Below are 20,361 nucleotides of genomic sequence, written 5' to 3'. Positions count from 1 at the left end.
ACCAATTGTTTACGTGAATAGCCTTGATGGTGCGATTCTTGGTCTGATCTCCACGACCTCTGGAAAATTTTGGTTACATCATCATGCTTGTGGCGATTTGTATCAGGTTGTGCTAGATTATTTGAAACACTCTGAGGTCTGGATCTCTGGTAATTGAGCTGAATCGAGAGATGTTTCAGGTACCGTGTTTGATTGGTGAACTGACATCTTCAGAACTTAACTTGAATTTGCTTTCTTTGCTTCAGTTTTCCTGAAATTAGGGTATGTCAATTACTTTTGATCTCGCATGCTGATATTTTGTCTCTGTTATGTGTGTACTTTGAAGGAATTTGCGGTAAAGCTTTTAGTATTCTGGTGTCAGCTTTGTGGAATTGGATTGTAAATCCTTTGTTTGAAATTCTTCTCTCTGTCATATTACTCAGTTTCCCTGTGTGTTGATTCTCCAGTATTTACTGGATCTTTTCAGTTTAAGACTATTGAAAGGTTACAAACTGTTTTGATCATTTATCTCTTCGGTTTCTTCTGCATTTATATCTTAAGAACAGTTTTTAGGGGGAGAGAGAGAGGGGTTAGAACTTAAAACATTTTGGTCTTGGTTGTTGGCATAGTTGCTAGTGTATGCCTATAACTAGATGCAATATTTGTGCATTTAGTAATGCTTAGAATGTGGGAAGGTAAGCATCATAGAAGCATCCAAGGGGAGAGCATCCGGCTCTCCCATGGGAAAGATTGAACATGGGTTGAGAGAAAATCAAGAGAGCTAGAGTGAAAAGTATTCTAGTGAAAGAACTCTTGGGGTAGAGTGAGGTTGTTGGGAAAATTCTACGAGTGCGTGTGCAAGAGATTCAGGATTGAGTTATGTTGATTTAACTCATGTGTACTTGTACTAGTTATTCTCATAGTGAAGAGCAATCTCTCTCTGGGGACGTAGACATGTTTTTGCCGAACCTCGTAAATTTCAGTGTCTTTATTTCTTGTATTTTATTCTGTTCAACTGAGTGTGACTTGGTGAGGTTGTAATCTGAATCTCGTTTCCGCATTAACAAACGAGCCAAGGCACAACAATTGGATGCTTTATAGCCATGTTGGATGCTTCATTATTAATGCCATTTGAGTGTTAATGTTTTGTTGTGTAAGCTTTTATGTCCACGTGCACGTATAAGTTTTTGCCTTTTAAGCTTTCCTATTCATCAATGTGAACATTTTTTCTCTCTTAATCCTATATTGTGAAGTCTTTTGCTTTTGTCATTTATCTCGTCGAAACATAGTGTTAAGTCCCAAAACATTTTCTATTTTCAAACAAGAGAAAAAGCAGCACACTTTTCAAACATGAGAAAAAAAGGCACACTACAAATAGGGTGTCTGTCCCTCACCCCCTCCGTCTCCGCCTTCTATTTAAAGTTCTCGGCGGTTGGACTGCCGTAAATCGCATTCCTTCCCCTTCACTCGGATAGGGATCATTCAGTCAATTAGGATTTCACTGCAGCGCAAGAAAGAAGCTCGGAAACTTCCATTTTGAAATCGATGGCGTCGTTTGGGTCTTTAAAATATGCAATCTTCGACAGAGAAGAGAGAAAACAGTAGCTTTCTCCCCTCTTTTGTGACTTTCTCTGTCCAATTTTTAATTTAATCTCTTGTTTTTATGGGAAATTTTCAGGCAGTACCAGGCTCATATTCTCGGCCTCAACGCTTACGACCGCCACAAAAAGTTCGTCAAAGATTACGGTGCGATTATACAATTCATATATTTATATATATGATCAAATTATAATTTGGGTTTGTACTATGAAGAAATGGCAAAGTTCAGAACTTTTTTAATTGTAAGTGAATTAGAGCTAATTAGTGTTAAGAAGGGACAGAAAAGAAGCATTCGCAAATAGTGAGCTCTTTATTTGTTGAATCCTAATGTCCTAAAGCAAATGGATGATGAACAGTCTCCTCCAATTAGAAGGAAGGGAGGCTACAGTTGTCCATACAAATACTAAGAATTTATGTTAACGTTGACGGGGGAGCCCCTCCGTTGATGGTTGGTGCCCCATCCTATCGACTTGTGGAGAGTAGTGTCACTGCTTTTATTATTTGGGATTCGCCATGAGACCCACATTTTCCCACTTTTTATAAAAACATGTGAGCTGAGTAAGCTACTGGATCGTTGGGGAAGGTAGCTATAGGACTAGTCATATGCTTAGTGGTAGACTTTGGAGTTATTATATGCTTTATAGCCATGTTGGATGCTTCACTATTAACGCCATTTGAGTATCAAGGTTTTGTTGTGTAATCTTTTTGTCCATGTGTAGTGTACGTATAAGTTTTTACCTTTTAAGCTTTCCTATTCCCAAGCCCGGATAAAGGAGGAGGGGGAGGGCGTCAGGTAGTCGACAGCCGGCACTCCATGATCACGTCGAATCCTTATGAAAATGAATCCAGAACAAAATCGCGCTAAAGCTAGGGCGTCACCCGTAAGTGGCGCGCTGTGTGGCCCGAGCACAGTGATAAGTGAGCAAGGGTCGCTGTATCTCCATCAGCACCCGGATGCAGTGTTAAATGAGCAAGGGGGCCATAGAAACTTCTTTTCGAACGACTCCACTCAAAGTTGTTTGGGAGCATATGCTCCTATCAACTTTACCCGGGACACACAAAAGAAGTACTTTGATCCTATTAGACGGGGGAGGGTGAAGAAGCTAGGACAGAAGGGTAGAGTTCAAGAGAGCAAAATGCGTTTAGGAACGTGGAATATAGGAACCTTAACGGGAAAATCTATGGAAGTAGTGGAAGTTATGGTGAGGAGAAGGATAAATATTATGTGCCTACAAGAAACTAAGTGGGTTGGTAGTAAGGCAAAGGATCTAGAAAACTCAGGGTTTAAACTTTGGTATTCGGGCACAAATAGAACGAGAAACGGTGTTGGCATCATCGTGGACAAGACCTTGGTACAAGATGTTGTAGATGTCAAGAGGGTAGGAGATAGAATCATGGCAATCAAGATTGTAATAGGACAAGAACTTATCAATGTGATTAGTGCGTACGCACCTCAAGTAGGGTTGGATACGAGTTCGAAGGAGAAATTTTGGGAAGATCTTGGAGACTTGGTGCAAGGAATTGCTCAGACGGAGAAGTTATTTATAGGAGGAGATTTAAATGGACACGTGGGCAGGGAGACAGGCAACTATGGAGGTTTTCATGGTGGCCATGGTTTTGGGGAGAGAAACGAGGATGGGGAAGCTATCTTGGATTTTGCAATGGCATATGATCTCTTCTTAGCCAACACCTTCTTTAAGAAGAGAGAAGAACATGTGATCACCTACAAGAGTGGGTCGTCAAAAACACAAATAGATTTTCTTCTAATGAGGAAAGGGGATCGTATAACTTGTAAGGATTGCAAAGTTATACCAGGAGAGAGCGTGGCTAATCAACATCGCTTGTTGGTGATGGATGTACATATCAAAAGAGTAAGACAAAAGAACAAGACTTGGAAGTGCCCAAGGACTAGATGGTGGAATCTAAAAGAAGAAAAACAAGTCATTTTCAAAGAGAAGGTAATCACCCAATGTGTGTGGGATAGAGAGGGGGAAGCTAGCCAAATGTGGGATTCCATGGCTAGTTGTATCCGAAAAGTAGCAAAAGATGTATTAGGAGAGTCCAAGGGCTTTGCCCCACACCAAAAGGAATCTTGGTGGTGGAATGAGGAGGTACAAACAAAGGTGAAGGCTAAGAAGGAATGTTGTAAAGCCTTATACAAGGAGAGGACCGATGAAAATGGTGAAAGGTATAGAAAAGCGAAGCAAGAGGCGAAGAAAGCTGTCAGAGAAGCTAAGTTAGCGGCTTACGATGATATGTATAAACGACTAGATACCAAAGAAGGAGAGTTGGATATCTATAAACTATCTAGAGCAAGGGAAAAGAAGACAAGGGACCTAAACCAAGTGAGGTGCATCAAGGATGAGGATGGAAAGGTTCTTGCTACAGAGAACGCGGTTAAAGACAGATGGAGAGGTTATTTTCATAATCTTTTCAATGAAGGACATGAAATGAGTGCTTCTTTAGGGGAGTTGAGTAACTCAGAAGAGTGTAGAAACTACTCTTTTTATCGTCGAATCCGGAACGAAGAAGTGGTTGTAGCTTTGAAGAAGATGAAGCATAAAAAAGCAATAGGCCCAGACAATATACCAATCGAAGTGTGGAAACTTTTGGGAGAGACAGGTATAACATGGCTCACTGACCTTTTCAATAGGATTTTGAAAACGAAGAAGATGCCAAATGAGTGGCGAACGAGCACTTTGGTGCCTATCTACAAGAATAAGGGCGACGTACAAAATTGCATGAACTATAGGGGTATTAAGCTAATGAGTCATACAATGAAGCTCTGGGAGAGAGTCATTGAGCATAGATTGAGGCAAGAGACACGGGTTTCGGACAACCAATTTGGGTTCATGCCAGGGCGCTCAACCATGGAGGCAATCTATCTCTTACGAAGATTGATGGAAAGATATAGAGATGGGAAAAAGGATTTACACATGGTCTTTATAGATTTGGAAAAAGCGTATGATAGGGTCCCAAGAGACATTCTTTGGAGGATTTTAGAGAAGAAAGGAGTACGAGTAGCATATATCCAAGCTATAAAGGATATGTATGAAGGAGCAAAGACTGCCGTAAGAACTCATGAAGGACAAACCGAAAGCTTTCCCATAACTGTAGGATTACATCAAGGCTCATCCTTAAGTCCTTACCTTTTTGCGTTGGTAATGGATGAGTTAACAGGACATATTCAAGATGATATTCCTTGGTGTATGCTTTTCGCAGACGATATAGTGTTGATAGATGAAACTCAGGAAGGGGTAAATGCAAAGCTTAACCTTTGGAGAGAAGTGTTGGAATCTAAAGGTCTTCGCCTAAGCCGATCAAAGACAGAATATATGGAGTGCAAGTTCAGTGCAAATGGAGGCCAAAACGAGTTAGGGGTGAGGATCGGAGATCAAGAAATACCAAAGAGCGACCGTTTTCGTTACCTAGGATCTATCTTGCAAAAGAACGGAGAATTAGATGGAGATCTCAACCATAGAATACAAGCTGGATGGATGAAGTGGAAGAGTGCATCCGGCGTGTTGTGTGACCGCCGTATGCCACTGAAGCTCAAGGGAAAATTTTATAGGACGGCAATAAGGCCGGCGATGCTGTATGGCACAGAATGTTGGGCGGTGAAACATCAACACGTACACAAAATGGGTGTAGCGGAGATGAGGATGCTTCGTTGGATGTGTGGGCACACGAGAAAGGATAAGATTAGGAATGAGGATATCCGGGGTAAAGTAGGAGTAGCCGAAATTGAAGGAAAGATGAGAGAAAATCGGTTACGGTGGTTTGGACATGTGCAAAGAAGGTCTACTGACGCTCCGATTAGACTATGGGACAGAGGTTCAGGGCCGAAGGGGTAGAGGAAGACCTAGGAAAACTTTGGAAGAGACTCTAAGAAAAGACTTAGAGTACTTGGATCTAACGAAGGACAGGATCGAGCACAATGGCGTTCTAAGATTCATATAGCCGATCCCACTCAGTGACTTGGATTTTCCAAGTCTCCAACCAAGAAGTTTTCCTCACTCGGGAAATTAAGGGAACACTACCCCAACCTACATGCTCCACTCAGAAAGCTTCAATATACAAGCTTCAACAAAAGAAAATTCAAAGAACTTAGCGAAGAAGGCTTTGGTGTATTTAACACAATTCGTTGAAATGAAGGAAAGCTTATTTATTGATATCCCCGATAAGCTACAAATATGTACATATACATGAGTCAAAATAAACACACAAGAGGGAGCCTTCACAAAGATTGCTTAGGAGAAGTCTCAGCAGTCGGTACAGCCACAGAAAGAGAAGGCACCGGAGGGGGATCATTTGGAGCCTCAGTACTGGACAGAACCCTAGAAGGAGGAGGCATCAGAGGTTGATCATTCGGAGCTTCATTACGCGGTACAGCCCCAGAAGACGAAGGCAATAAATGCCTTTGGAACAAACCCACAAATCTCTGATGATCAAGTAAAACCTGACCATCAGTTTCCTTCATCTGGTCAAGCTTCCTCTTCATGTTTGTAGCATAGTCATGTGCGAGCCGGTGCAACTGTTTATTCTCATGCTTGAGCCCTCTAATTTCCTGTTTGAGACTCATCACTTCAGCCGCCAATGATTCAACTTGGCGGGTTCGCGCAAATAGGCGTTGGGCCATATTAGACACAGAACCTGCACACTGAACACTGAGAGCCAGCGAATCCTTAACAGCTAACTCATCAGACCGTTTGGAAAGTAGTCTGTTATCTTTGGGAGTGAGAAGGTTCCTGGCCACCACCGCAGCGGTCATATCATTCTTCATCACGGAATCCCCAACGGTAAGAGGACCAGTAGGGGAGACGAAGGATGGGCGCCATATGTTGTCTGGAGAAGGCGGGGCTGCCTCTTCAACAAGGTTCAAGTCAAAACGACGGTCGGAGGGGCCAGACATTTTCAAAGGTGTTGAAGAGAGAAGAGGTCGGACAAATCAAGATCTTAGAAGTGCAAGAATGAAGCTTCTACTGGTGGAGATTCAAGTGTGCTTTGGAACTTAATGCCAGCCCCTATAAAAATCTGCACTCGACGGAGCTTCAGAAATCGAAGAGGCGCCTGCTCAGAAATCGAAGAGGCGTTTGCTTTCTCAAAAGCTGGGCTGCTTAGAGATCACGAGGGTTGATCTTAGAAATCGAAGAGGCGTTTGCTTTCTCAAAAGTTGGGCTGCTCAAAGACCAAGAAGGCCGATCTCAGAAATCGAAGAGGCGCTCGCTTTCTCAAAAGCTGGGCTCCCCAGAGACCACGAGGGCCGATCTCAGAAATCGAAGAGGCACCTACTTTTCCAGCCTTGTCAGCACTTGTCACACGCACACTCAGCTTTGCGGAAATTATGGGCATTCTGTCGAAGACTTCTGGGGAAGTAGAAAACACATGAATCTTACTGTTCAATCACCCACTTCCCACACGCAACAATAGCTCATGGGTACCACATATAACTTTGCCAAAGTTCTCTGCCAAAGTTGAGCACGTGAAGCTTGCAGCTCCCACTACATCGCTCTGACCAAGAAGGGTAAAAGAATAGCAAAGAAACAGCATTAACAAAGTTTAGACCCATAAATTTTGAAGGTCTAGCTACCATATTATTACCCACAAGGGTAAAGGAACAGTACCACTGCTGGATAATTGGAAAGTCCCTGTGTGTCAACCTCTGTGCTTCGTGGCAAGGTAGACTAGCAAACATGCCCAACCTTTACTCACATTCGAGAAAACACTCCCAATAAGATTGCTTGCTCCAAAATCGAAGAGGCACCGTCCTCCGAATCTCGAGAGCCAGACTTCCAACATGACTACTTTCTTAAAAATCGAAGAGAGGGTAAAGGAACAGTACCATTGCTGGATAATTGGAAAGTCCCTATGTGTCAACCTTTGTGCTTCGTGGCAAGGTAGACTAGCAAACATGCCCAACCTTTACTCACATTCGAGAAAACACTCCCAATAAGATTGCTTGCTCCAAAATCGAAGAGGCACCGTCCTCCGAATCTCGAGAGCCAGACTCCCAACATGACTACTTTCTTAAAAATCGAAGAGAGGGTAAAGGAACAGTACCATTGCTGGATAATTGGAAAGTCCCTATGTGTCAACCTCTGTGCTTCGTGGTAAGGTAGACTAGCAAACATGCCCAACCTTTACTCACATTCGAGAAAACACTCCCAACAAGATTGCTTGCTCCAAAATCGAAGAGGCGCCGCCCTCCGAATCTCGAGAGCCAGACTCCCAACATGATTACTTTCTCAAAAATCGAAAAGACACTGCTCCCCGAATCTTCGAGAGCCAGACCCCCAACATGATTGCTTTCTCAAAAATCGATGAGGCATCGTTCTCCGAATCAATTGAAGAGGCGCTCGCTTTCTCAAAAGCTGGGCTGCTCAGAGACCACGAGGGCCGATCTCAGAAATCGAAGAGGCACCTACTTTTCTAGCCTTGTCAGCACCTGTCACACGCACACTCAGCTTTGCAGAAATTATGGGCATTCTGTCGAAGACTTCTGGTGAAGTAGAAAGCACATAAATCTTACTGTTCAATCACCCACTTCCCACACGCAACAATAGCTCATGGGTACCACAGATAACTTTGCCAAAGTTCTCTGCCAAAGTTGAGCACGTGAAGCTTGCAGCTCCCACTACATCGCTCTGACCAAGAAAGGTAAAAGAATAGCAAAGAAACAGCACTAGCAAAGTTTAGACACATAAATTTTGAAGGTCTAGCTACCATATTATTACCCACAAGGGTAAAGGAACAGTACCACTGCTGGATAATTGGAAAGTCCCTGTGTGTCAACCTCTGTGCTTCGTGGCAAGGTAGACTAGCAAACATGCCCAACCTTTACTCACATTCGAGAAAACACTCCCAACAAGATTGCTTGCTCCAAAATCGAAGAGGCACCGTCCTCCGAATCTCGAGAGCCAGACTCCCAACATGACTACTTTCTCAAAAGCGAAGAGAGGGTAAAGGAACAGTACCATTGCTGGATAATTGGAAAGTCCCTATGTGTCAACCTTTGTGCTTCGTGGCAAGGTAGACTAGCAAACATGCCCAACCTTTACTCACATTCGAGACAACACTCCCAACAGGATTGCTTGCTCCAAAATCGAAGAGGCACCGCCCTCCGAATCTCGAGAGCCAGACTCCCAACATGATTACTTTCTCAAAAATCGAAGAGACACTGCTCTCCGAATCTCGAGAGCCAGACCCCCAGCATGATTGCTTTCTCAAAAATCGAAGAGGCATCGTTCTCCGAATCTCGAGAGCCAGATACCACAGACCACTTTTTCAAAGTGCTCTGACAGAGTTAAAACATGTGAAACTAGCAGCTCCCACTACCGTGCTATGACCAAGCAGGGTAAAGGAATAGCATTACTACTTGTTGTTAGGGAGACTCCTATATATGTCGACCTCCATCCCCAACGGACAGGCAGACCTGCAAAAATGCTCAACCCTTCATCATATCTGAGAGGGCACTCCCAACGAAGCCTTTCGAAATATTCAGCTTTCTTTCCCCCCGATAATACCTCTGCAAACAAGCTATACTAGAGCAAGAATATCTCATATCATCAGGGTTAAAAGCAAGAGTATCCCATATCATGCTTTTTCCCTGTCTTTTCCTTTGGCCTTGTTTTTACCTGCAAGACAAGGAGAAAGAGAGCAATCAGTCAGCACTTGGAATCAAGCTTCCAGCCAGGAACTGACTGCCTGGAACCCCTTACCTGATTACTTACCTGACATTGCTCTCGAGTACTCATCTTCAACATCTTATGTTTCCAGGGAAGATTCCACATCTGCTTGAGGAACAGATAGGGCAAGTGCGAAGGATACAAGGAAGCATGTGGAGACAAGCGTAACAGCACACGTGCCGATACATCCATTACTCTGTCAAAAGCAAAAGTATCCCATATCAGCAGGGTGGAACGTACTCTAGATTTGATGGACTTGTTTTGACCCTCAAATTCTTCAGTCGGCCTTATATTCTGGAGGAAACCAGAAAACCCTCCAGCTCAGTTCAAGAATAAGCCTGTGGAAAGTTACTTCTTCAAAAGCAAAAGTATCTCATATCATCTCTTCTCATTTTTCTTCTCTTTATCCTTCATGCTGCTGCAAGATGGGGAGAAGGTGAACAATCAGTCGGAGCTCTGATTGCTTACCTTGTCTGTCACCTCTTTCAGCAGACCCCCTAGCTCGGCAACTTGGGGGACTCCTACTACATGGTTTGTATCGCGCTTGACCAAGCCTGAAACTACAAGTAAGCTTCAAGTGAAATTGATACATTACCTTGTGCATCTCCACCAGTTAAAGATACCACCCCTGGATGGAGGAAGAGTACTTCCAGAGAAGATGCCACATCTACCTATGAGACAGATAAGGCAAGTCAAGACGACACCACACTCCGATATTTAGAAGTTTAGTGATTACGAGATCATTCTCCCACAATATTTCCTAATGTCATTTGTACTAAATCATTCACTTGTACTCACTAAAGGAGAGCTTGAACCTATGTACTTGTGTAAACCCTTCACAATTAATGAGAACTCTTCTATTCCGTGGACGTAGCCAATCTGGGTGAACCACGTACATCTTGTGTTTGCTTTCCTATCTCTATCCATTTATATACTTATCCACACTAATGACCGGAGCAATCTAGCGAAGATCACAAAAAGCGACCGTTTTCGCCACCTAGGATCTATCTTGCAAGAGAACGGAGAATTAGATGGAGATCTCAACCATAGAATACGAGCTGGATGGATGAAGTGTAAGAGTGCATCCGGCGTGTTGTGTGACCGTCGTAGGCCACTGAAGCTCAAGGGAAAATTTTATAGGACGGCAATAAGGCCAGCGATGTTGTATGGCACAGAATGTTGGGCGGTGAAGCATCAACACGTACACAAAATGGGTGTAGCGGAGATGAGGATGCTTCGTGGGATGTGTGGGCACACGAGAAAGGATAAGATTGGGAATGAGGATATCCGAGGTAAAGTAGGAGTAGCCGAAATTGTAGGAAAGATGAGAGAAAATCAGCTCCGGTGATTTGGACATGTGCAAAGAAGGCCGACTGACGCTCCGGTTCGAAGATGTGACTACGGGACAGAGGTTCAGGGCCGAAGGGGTAGAGGAAGACCTAGGAAAACTTTGGAAGAGACTCTAAGAAAAGACTTAGAGTACTTGGATCTAACGGAGGACATGACACAAAACCGAGCGCAATGACGTTCTAGGATTCATATAGCCGACCCCACTTAGTGGGAAAAGGCTTTGTTGTTGTTGTTGTTGTTGTTGGTGTTGTTTCATAAAAATGATTTTGTTGTAATCTCTTACTTGTCTTTTGGTACTGTAGTATATGTACAGCTTTGTTTTCTTGTTCAATACTGTGTAGGCCTTTTGCTTTTGTCATTCCTGTTAGTTGTTTCTATATGATTCAGCTTTGGCAACTCCTGATGAATACTTTATGTTGCAGTTAGCTTTTATGGTAGAGAAGCATCTTCACATGTCAAGCTGCCGGTTAAAACTGATCATGACACCCTAAGAGAAGGTCACCGGTATGTAAGTTGTATTCCTTGTTCTTTAATGTGGTAGGTTGCATCAACATTTTTAACGTTAATGCTTGTCTGAATAATTTGTATGTGATAGGTTCATAAGATCCGAGGAAGATAATATGGACCGATCTTGGGAGCAAAGACTGGTAAAGCGATACTATGAAAAGCTGTTTAAAGAGTATCCTTTGCAAACTGTTGCTATTTTTCTGCAATTGGGTTGAAAATTGAAATTTATTATTATCAGCTTGTTTAGCCTATTGATTCTTTGTTTCTTCGGGTATACTTGATAGATATTGGTGAAGTATATCTTCAATTTGAGAGGAGGAATATGGGTGGGAACTGAATTCTTGTGCTTTTGCGTCCTTGTTGTCATGTAAACTGTTGGGAATGGGCAGGTTGGTATAAAAAATAGTTTGTTGCTTCCGCATTATATCTGGAAAGTAGATGGGCTGAAAATGAAATAGATTGCTTCATTGATTATCTCCTTAACCTTGTTCAAGATACTGCATGACATGTCACATTACAAGAGTGGTAAGGCCAGTAGTTAAGTGATACACAAAATTCTGAAGATCATGTTTTTGTTTTTGTTGTAGTTCGAATATAGGAACTTCTTAAATTCTATTGCCTATCTTTTTATCAATATGTACTCTGCAAAGAGAATCTTGTTTTCTAGTTTTTATGTTTTAGCCCTTATCAGAGGTTTTTCACCTTTCTGACCTCATGGTTTATTTGTCTTTTCTGAGGTCAATATTTCCAATTCACTTTTAGAAAATGCAAAATATAATGTGCTAGTCTTGTTAGATTTTGCATGTCCAAATGAATTTGTCAGAGGTTATCAATTTTACTTGAATAATAAGGAAATTGAAGTTAGGTTATGATGTTTTAACTCTAAAGAAATGGTTAAAATACAACAGATCCGTTTAAATGCTAGATAATACATTTTAGTTTTGATTACTTGATAGTATACAGTCGTTTATTGTGATTCTAATGAGATCCTTAAAGAGATAGCCTTTGAGTCATTGTTTATCCATGATTTTTTTTTCCTCTGATGTAAATGACAAGTGACGTTATGTTAAAAGTAATGCTTTCTGATTTCCTAAAATTTTTCCTGTAGATTGGTCTAAGGTGGAGGACATAAAAGGAAGTCACATCTGGTAAAGGTAATGTTATTCTCTTCATTGACTACAAAGGTACCCCTATCATCTAACTTCTCTTAGATGTTAAGTGGATTTCTTTTGTATAGAAAACTAATTATTAAGAACAAACATAATTTGAATATAATTAAGATCACTTGGTGTTTATTGGAAGACGAGATTTAGTAGTGTGTGAATCTTCCAATTTATAGTATAAGTAGATTGTCACATGTATATAAGAGGTTGTTTCCTTAAAAATTTTCAATTTCAATTATGTAATTATTTTTCCTTTGTTTTGAAAACGTGATTTTTGAGTTTTTCAAAATTATATCTCTTGCATTTAGTAGTTGACCTGGCACCATATTGTTGCTTCATGGAATAACGATTGCCAATTGGCCTCAATAATGGCCGAGATGCTCTTATTATTTTATTATTCTTGACTCTCATGAAAGGAAAAGAAAAAGAGGCTCATCCACTTCCAAGAGAAAACGTTCCACATGCAAACTTAAAACTTCTAGTTCGACCCTGTTTGACTAAATTCTTATTTTGCAACGTTATATTATGTATCAATTTATTCAAAGTGGAAGATTGACTTGATAATGTTTTCTGACAGGGCAGACCATATGTGGTAACAAACATTGTGATGTAAAAGACGGTTTAGCAAGCTATGAGGCAAGTTTCTGCATTAGTCAGTCATGGCTAACTGATCTAAGTATTTGATGGGGTGTGAAATTAATTGAATCATTTTAAAAGGCAATCGTTTAAGGGTACTGCTATCCACACACCCTTCTTAATTTTCGGCCGTCAGATCGAATGAATTGAAGAAGATCAATGGCCAAAAATTAACAAGGATGTGTGGGAAGTAAAAATGGGTGTGTGAATAGCGCTATGCTCTATTAATTGTCCATTTAATGTTAATGTTGGAGGAGTGTGTTGTGGTAAAAGTTTGCATATAAATGTAGCATTCCATGTGATCATAATTTTCAAGTCTGCTTCTTCTTCCAGTTAACAGTTTGCTTATGGTAATTTTGATTAGAATCTGAACTATTTTAGGCATTGTGCTCATTTGTTGGTTTATATATATAGAGGGGTGTCAACAAAAGAGTAGAGTAGCTTCTATTTGAATTGAAACAGCTACACATTTATTTCAAATAGTTGTAGTCTGGTTTCAGGGTTAGATTCAAGTGTAGTAGGTGAATTGGTTGCTTCTTATGGTGGACTCCTGTAAATTTTCATTGGTTGGGGATGTTCAAGTTTCTGATGCATAGATAGAATATCCAGTATCAAACAGCACCGTGCATTTTTGCTTGCATATGTTACCGGTCTCCTGTTACATGTTTTATGACTTGGTTAGACAAGAAGTATACTAAGGAGTTGGTTGAAGTCTAAGTCAATAAATAGTTTTGATAAGATGAACTACCTTGTGGCGTCTAGACTAAAACTTTTTCCCCTGCTCTGAACTTCTATCTTAAATGAGGAAATTTTTATTCTTCTTTTGTATTCAATCCTCTGGATTAGGAGTCCCAAAGATCGCTTTCCCTGGATCTTTTATCTATATTTATGCCACATAATAAGTTTTTGCGTCTTAATTGTTTTAGGTATTATATATTTTGCAGGTGATGAAGCTGGAGAAAACAAACAAGCCCTTGTCAAATTGGTAACTTGTCAGAGGTTAGTCCGTGTTTATCATTACTGTTTTAGGCTCTTTCTGTATATTTTGTCATTTCTTTTTACATAAGTTTAGAAGGTATTTTGCAGGCATCATCAAGTATAATTTGCTAATTAATTTTTGTTATGCCTGCTGTTAATTCTGTCGCTGGGAGTCATTAGATGTCACTTTGTTTGCATCTTGATCAATTTGACATATTAAAAATGACTCTTATTGTCTTCTTTTTGATGTTTGGATTAAACGGTTTCTCTTAAATGATAAGCTTGAAGATCATTTATATCATTTTATGGTTTTCAAAAACTAATAATTTTACATGCGGAGATGACAATGTTTATATCAAGATTGCAAATGTATGAACATGTTTCTTTAGATTACGGGTTTTTAGAGAGAATAGGGACACATATTCTCTTGCATGGTTCTGCATGTTTCTGGTCATCTCGATCAGAAACATGTCCCTTGGTTCTGCATGGTTCTGCATGTTTCTGGTCATCTCGATCAAAATCTAGTGAAAATCTAGTGGTTTTTGAGAGAGAATATGTGCCTATCATGTCCCTTGGTTCTGCATGTTTCTGGTCAAGGAGAATCACATTCTTTTAATGGGATCGTTCAACATGGCTACAAGGATGAGACATCTTTCTTCTTTTTATGTCGTTTCATACTCATAATTTTCATTTTACACCGGTTCGAATTTTTAATTTTTAATTTTTTTGCAGGGAGAAAGGCTTCAATCTCCGCTAGTGAAGATAGAGTTGATGACAAAGACGATGGTACTGATAATTTTGAAGAGTATCTCGAGGGAATGTTTCCTTGATGCTTGCCAGTTGAGGGCCGTCATATCTGGAGTTCAGTACAAGAGAAGGAGATGCGTTCAGTGTCATTGCAAAGCCTATTGAGCAAAGAAACAGCGTCCTCCTTTGTCAACTCGGTGTATATAATTTGTTTGTGAATGAGAGAGTCTAAATCTTTGGTAGACTTGATAAGGTGGTTGAACAGCATGACATAAGACAAAATGCAACATTCATGGTGCCTCACTGAACACTGTGAAGACGGATTCTGTGTTGACTTGAATTATCATATGTGGAATTTCCATCACACCAGTAATGGGGTTGAAGTTTACGTCCAACTTAGCTTTCATATAGGATGGACATTGAAATTTGACTCCAATTTTCTCAAGATGTGTCACTAGGGGAAAATCTCTTACTTGGTCAAGAAAATGTCTGATTTCCCTCGTCTTCGTGGTATGAGACGTAATGAAGTAATGTGTGCCCCAAGATAAGCTAGGATAACCCATTTTCGAATCCAACAAGACTTTCTACTTTGCGAGGGTCTCCCGGGGGTGGGAACGCCTATTGTATTTCTTTCTTTCAAGAAAATATGATTTTAGAGCAAAATCATTCGTTCTTTCATGTAAACATAATTTGTCAGAAAAGCCAATGGGGATTTTATTTCAGATTATTTGCGGTGAACGTTCTTTTATGGTATAAGCATTCTATATTCGATATTTTGCGAAACAAATGTTAAATAATAGAGCTACAATCCCAAAGGAAAACCTTCAACAATAAAATTAGCATCTGGAAATTACAATAATAGTAGAAGAAGAAAGATCATCAAGTTACAGATAGAAGAAAAATAAAAGAAGAAGAGATGGAAGGAGCATTAATTCATGACCGAAGAGTAGGCAGAAACCAGATTGATTTTTGCTTGGCCATATTCAGTAGTGTCAATGCATGTGGAGCGTAAGGCTTTGAAATGCTTTGAGTCTTTAAGTTATACACACCATAGTCTTGGCGATTCCATTCTACACAATGCCAATCTGAGTTGAAGTATATGCAATCCGGCTGACATCCTGGTAACTTTGAGGTCAAAACAGATGCCGAATCGTTTGCCCCCACAAAGAGAGCAACATCACCCAAACTTGTCATATCGATCCACTTACTTTCTTCAAAGTTCCATCTAAAAATTTCAAATTTTTGTGTCACAAAGCTGGGGTGTCTGTTCCCTTCTTTTTTTTCCATCCTGAAGCACCTTTTCACCATTAAAACTTCTTTCTCGTTGAGATCCACGAGATATCTCTTGCGAACTATACGTTCTTCAATAATTTTCCCATCCAGGTTAAGTCTATCAGACCTATCGACGCAATAAACTCTACCTCCAACATGAACAACATCGTCAATGAAGTGCCACGTCCTATGTTCACGATAGGTCCAAGTTTTATCTTTACCAGGTCTAACAGAAGCCAATAGATAACCATCCCCGAATATGACCTCAACAATACATTCATCTGCATTTAAAACCGGATCTGCTGAAATAGTAGCCTTGTGAACATAACGGTCGTATCGTCGAGCCCAGTACATAGTGCGTGTAGGACAAGGAGGCATCAGTGAAGGAAGGCGAATGATTGAATTTTCATTCTCTTCACATCCTTGAATCCTTGCGAACGGATTCATTAAGGTCACCGCGAAAGTTTCATCGACGGTTACAAGCCATCCTTTTGAAGACCCACAAAATCGTTTGTTCGGCAACCTTAATTGTAAATCAGAAACCTTATCCTTCTCGACGTTGTATACATTCCATGTATCCTGTTTGCCACCACTGGGAACTAAGAGCATTGGGGCTGGCCGTCGAGGATTATCCTTTGTTACACTACTCCATGACATACAAACAAGACTGAATCTCAAAAAGTCATCCGATGCAAGTTTCTCTAACACTAAATCCAGAAGGTGGTTAGGCAAATTTTTCCAATCTGAAAAGGCAAAATTAATGAAAAATTGGATAAGAAAGAGAGATGATGGAAATTAAACAACTAAAAAAAAAAAAAACAAGTTGGCCGAGCGGATGCAGCATTAGTGATCGATGTACAACTCAGTCATCATAACCATGCATAAACATGGAAATTAAACAACTAAACCAGGAGGCTTAAACAAAACAAAACAAAAACGCCTCTGATGTACAACCTATTTTCTACTGGTTTGAAGAAGAAGAGAGAGAAGAGAAACATACATACCTGAATCCATAGCTCTCAGAAAAGGCTTTTGGTTCTACATTTTTTTTTTTTTGGGTGAGAAAACGTAGGAGAAGATTGAAGGATTCTAAGGTTTATACGGAGAGAACCAATGTGCAGGCAGTTTAGTCCCCTAAAGAATAGGAATAACTCCACTATTAGAATTGGATAATACTTGGGAGTACCCAACTTGCTGACTATATTATGTGACCCAATAGAATTATACCACCTGTTCATTTTATACTCCTCCAGACTATTGCAATCCTCATATACTGAAAGCTTAATTCTATCAGACGTATCGACGCAGTAAACTTTATCTCCAACATGAACAACATCATCAATGTAGTGCCACATCCTATGTTCACGATATATACGTCCAAGTTTTATCTTTACCAAATCTAATAGAAGCCAATCGCTAACCATCCCCGAATATGACCTCAACAACACATTCATCTGCATTTAAAACCGGATCTGCTGAAATTGTAGCCTTGTCAACATAACAATCGTATCATCGAGCTCAACACTTGACACGTTGAGGATGAGGAGGCATCATTGAAGGAAGGTGAATGACTGAACTTTCATATTCTTCATATCCTTGAATCATTGCGAACGGATTCATTAAGGTCACCACGAAAGTTTCATCAACAGTTACAAGCCATCCTTTTGAAGACCCACAAAATCGTTTGTTCGGTAACCTTAGTTGTAAATCATAAACCTTATCCTTCTCGACGTTGTATACATTCCATGTATCCTGTTTGCCACTACTGGAAACGAAGAGCATTGGGGCTGGCCGTTGAGGATTATCCTTTGTTACACTACTCCATGACATACAAACAAGACTGAATCTCAAATAGTCATCCGACGCAAGTTTCTCTACAACTAAACCTAGAAGGTGGTTAGGCAAAATTTTCCAATCTGAAAATGCAAAATTAAGGAAAAATTGAGTAAGAAAGAAAGATGATGGAAACAAAACAACCAAAGAAAACAAATTGATCAAGCGAATGAAGCATTAGTGATCGATGTGTACAACTCACTCATCATAACCACGTATAAACATAAAACAACTAAACCAGGAGGCTGAAACTAAACAAAACAAAACGCCTCTGATGTACAACCAATTTTCTACTGGTTTGGAGAAGAAGAGAGAGAAGAGAAACATACATACCTGAATCCATATAGCTCTCAAAGCATTAAGCAAAGGCTTTTTTTGGTGAGAAAACGTACGTAGGACAAGACTGAAGGTTCTAAGGGTTGCTCCCGTTTTATATAGAAGATAACTCATGTGCCACGCAACTATAGGAATTACCGGCACTTTCCAATTAGAATTAAGAAATATATATATATCAGAGGCGGAACCCTGCCACCACTTCTTTTACACAACTTTTGTCACAAGTTTTGTGGGGCTCATTCCGTAATGTATTTCTACAATTCGAACCGTCTATTTTTTAGAACATCATTCATAGATCGTTCTTACAAAAAAATTAGACAATTCAAAATCATTAAGACATTCATTTGTAGTGAAGAAAATGGATGAAAACCCTTAATCTAATGATCATATTATTTTAGATTTTGGTGATTTTTGGTAGACATGATATTTGATGGAAAACTTAAAATTAGATGGTTTGGATCGTTGAAATACATTACAAAAGGGGCTCACAAAAACTTGTGTCAAAAGTTGTGTGAAAAAAGTAGTGTCACGAATCCGGATATATATAGGCCTTTTTTTTTTTTAACAAACGTATTATCTACACTAAATTAAAGGGTAGGTTAAGCCTCATAATGAACTAACAATTCATCGAGAAGAAGAAACATATATAGATAATAAAAGTCAACACATGCTAACTCTCCAAAGATGCTTTAGTGAGGCGAAAGGTATTTTCAGCGAGAGAAAAGGAGAAGCACATATACAATAAGGGTTTCCTTTTAGAATAAAAGGACACAAAATATTCAGGAAAGCTTTCTGTTTGTGTGTTGGTTTGTCCAAATCCAATGGTAATTGACGACGGCCATGGAATGGAAGGACAGCCATTACTTCAAGCCCTTGAACACAAATCCAACCTCGGATCCATGCAAATGTTCCAAGAAACCAAGACGTCGTTTGGGGTGTTCTAAATGAGGTATGGCAACAACTTTTGTACTTAAGAAGAATGGTGTATTTTTGCTCAACACCAATGGCGGTGAGCATCATCATTGTTTTAATTATTTATTGATGGGCGAGTACAGTTTAATCTATTTACAATATAAAATTAGATATTTAAATTCATCCAATAACTATTAATATGGAACAAAAACATGCTTTTAGAATAAGATCTAGCTCTTCTAACATTGCATAAACATTACATTTGGATCCTTGAAGAAGACTTACCTAGATCGGGTGTGCTAAGGTGACAATTTCACAAATCGATAATGCCGTTATATTTTTAAGTTATTGACGTAAGATACATACCGTTAGTGCACTTTGTATATTGAGATAATTACTTACATTGAACGAATATCCAACAATAGCGACCATAACAATAAAATAAAAACATGTGTGAGATTTTATTTATTTATTATTCATATACTTTTATTTCATTAGCAATGTACACAATATTGCATGACGATATACCTATATCAAAATTATTCTCGTCTAGTCATATCTTATGAATCGTTTTGTGCTTTTTTAAGCAGGTGATAAATATGTACACAAACGAGTGATGTGAATTAAACACTATAGGGTGTGTTTGTTTGCCCTCCTTAACTCTCACTGGACTGGATTGGATTGGATTGGATTAAAAGCTAGTGAAGTCCCATGTTTGTTATTGGAAGGGACTAGTTTTAATGGGCTTAGCTCTCAATCGCTCCGACTACCGACTTCACTAAACGGTCTTAGCTAGTCCTCCAGCAAACCATGGGACTGCTAAGACCACATCTCTCGCGTCCTTCATCTCCGATTGACAACTCATATCACATCCTCGTCATCTTCGGCTCCTCAATTTGCAGAGATGGCCAACTCGATCATCAGCCACAACAGCTGCAAAACAAAAACCAAATTGCAACTGCCGAGAGCTCCGACTGCTAAGCCAACTCCTCCCTGCTTCGTCCCTCCTCGCTTCGCCCCTCCCATCTACCATTTCCAAATCCAGATCCCACAAAATTCGAAGCAAAATAGGCAAAAAATTCTGCAATATTTCCACTTTCAAAATCCAAAATTCTAAACAAAAAATTAGGAAGAAAAGAGGAAGATGAACAAAGAGAAATACGAAGAAAAGGATGGAGATGAAGAGGGAGATGGAAGAATAAAAATTTGGAAGAAACGGAGGGAGAGGGACGGAGCAAAATAAGGAAGAAAAGGGCATTAGCCGAAAAGAATTGGGAATAGAACCGGACAGTAGTAGTAATAAAATATTACTAAATATGTATTAAATAATATAAAATATTAATAAATATGAATTAAATAATATA

General features: G+C 39.9%; 2 protein-coding genes, 1 long non-coding RNA gene and 1 other non-coding gene across 12 annotated transcripts; 2 read left to right on the top strand and 2 right to left on the bottom strand.

The window, feature by feature from the left end:
- Positions 1-978: 978 nt before the first annotated feature.
- On the top strand, positions 979-15,013 carry LOC126598947 (uncharacterized). Of its 9 annotated transcripts, none has more exons than XR_007615023.1 (8): positions 986-1,580; positions 1,658-1,725; positions 11,036-11,117; positions 11,209-11,292; positions 11,615-11,645; positions 12,861-12,919; positions 13,864-13,918; positions 14,630-15,013. XR_007615023.1 is itself a non-coding variant. In XM_050265342.1 (8 exons), exons 1-7 carry the CDS (start codon positions 1,525-1,527, stop codon positions 13,906-13,908), a joined length of 420 nt encoding a protein of 139 aa, XP_050121299.1. In that variant the 5' UTR covers positions 991-1,524; the 3' UTR covers positions 13,909-13,918; positions 14,630-15,013. The 9 variants fall into 9 exon arrangements, 4 of the variants coding, with proteins under 4 accessions (XP_050121319.1, XP_050121327.1, XP_050121313.1 ...); XR_007615024.1 differs by lacking the exon at positions 14,630-15,013 and adding an exon at positions 12,229-12,274 and having other exon boundaries at positions 989-1,580; positions 12,866-12,919; positions 13,864-13,898; XM_050265342.1 differs by having other exon boundaries at positions 991-1,580; positions 12,866-12,919.
- LOC126599046 (uncharacterized) lies at positions 6,962-8,993 on the bottom strand. Its single transcript, XR_007615037.1, has 2 exons — positions 8,372-8,993; positions 6,962-7,674 (listed from the first exon to the last, which is right to left on the bottom strand). It is a non-coding gene; the product is annotated as an uncharacterized LOC126599046 (long non-coding RNA).
- LOC126614148 (small nucleolar RNA snoR137) lies at positions 13,449-13,585 on the top strand. Its single transcript, XR_007620305.1, has one exon. It is a non-coding gene; the product is annotated as a small nucleolar RNA snoR137 (small nucleolar RNA).
- A 425-nt stretch (positions 15,014-15,438) lies between the features above and the next one.
- Positions 15,439-17,183, bottom strand: LOC126598917 (F-box protein SKIP23-like). Its single transcript, XM_050265296.1, has 2 exons — positions 16,921-17,183; positions 15,439-16,659 (listed from the first exon to the last, which is right to left on the bottom strand). Exons 1-2 carry the CDS (start codon positions 16,928-16,930, stop codon positions 15,578-15,580), a joined length of 1,092 nt encoding a protein of 363 aa, XP_050121253.1. The 5' UTR covers positions 16,931-17,183; the 3' UTR covers positions 15,439-15,577.
- Between the last annotated feature and the right edge of the window lie 3,178 nt (positions 17,184-20,361).

Source organism: Malus sylvestris, chromosome 2 (assembly GCF_916048215.2).
Source record: "Malus sylvestris chromosome 2, drMalSylv7.2, whole genome shotgun sequence".
Classification (NCBI taxonomy): Eukaryota; Viridiplantae; Streptophyta; class Magnoliopsida; order Rosales; family Rosaceae; genus Malus; species Malus sylvestris.
The sequence above is the reverse complement of the archived record's forward strand: the minus strand, read 5'-3'. Positions and strand labels throughout refer to the sequence as shown.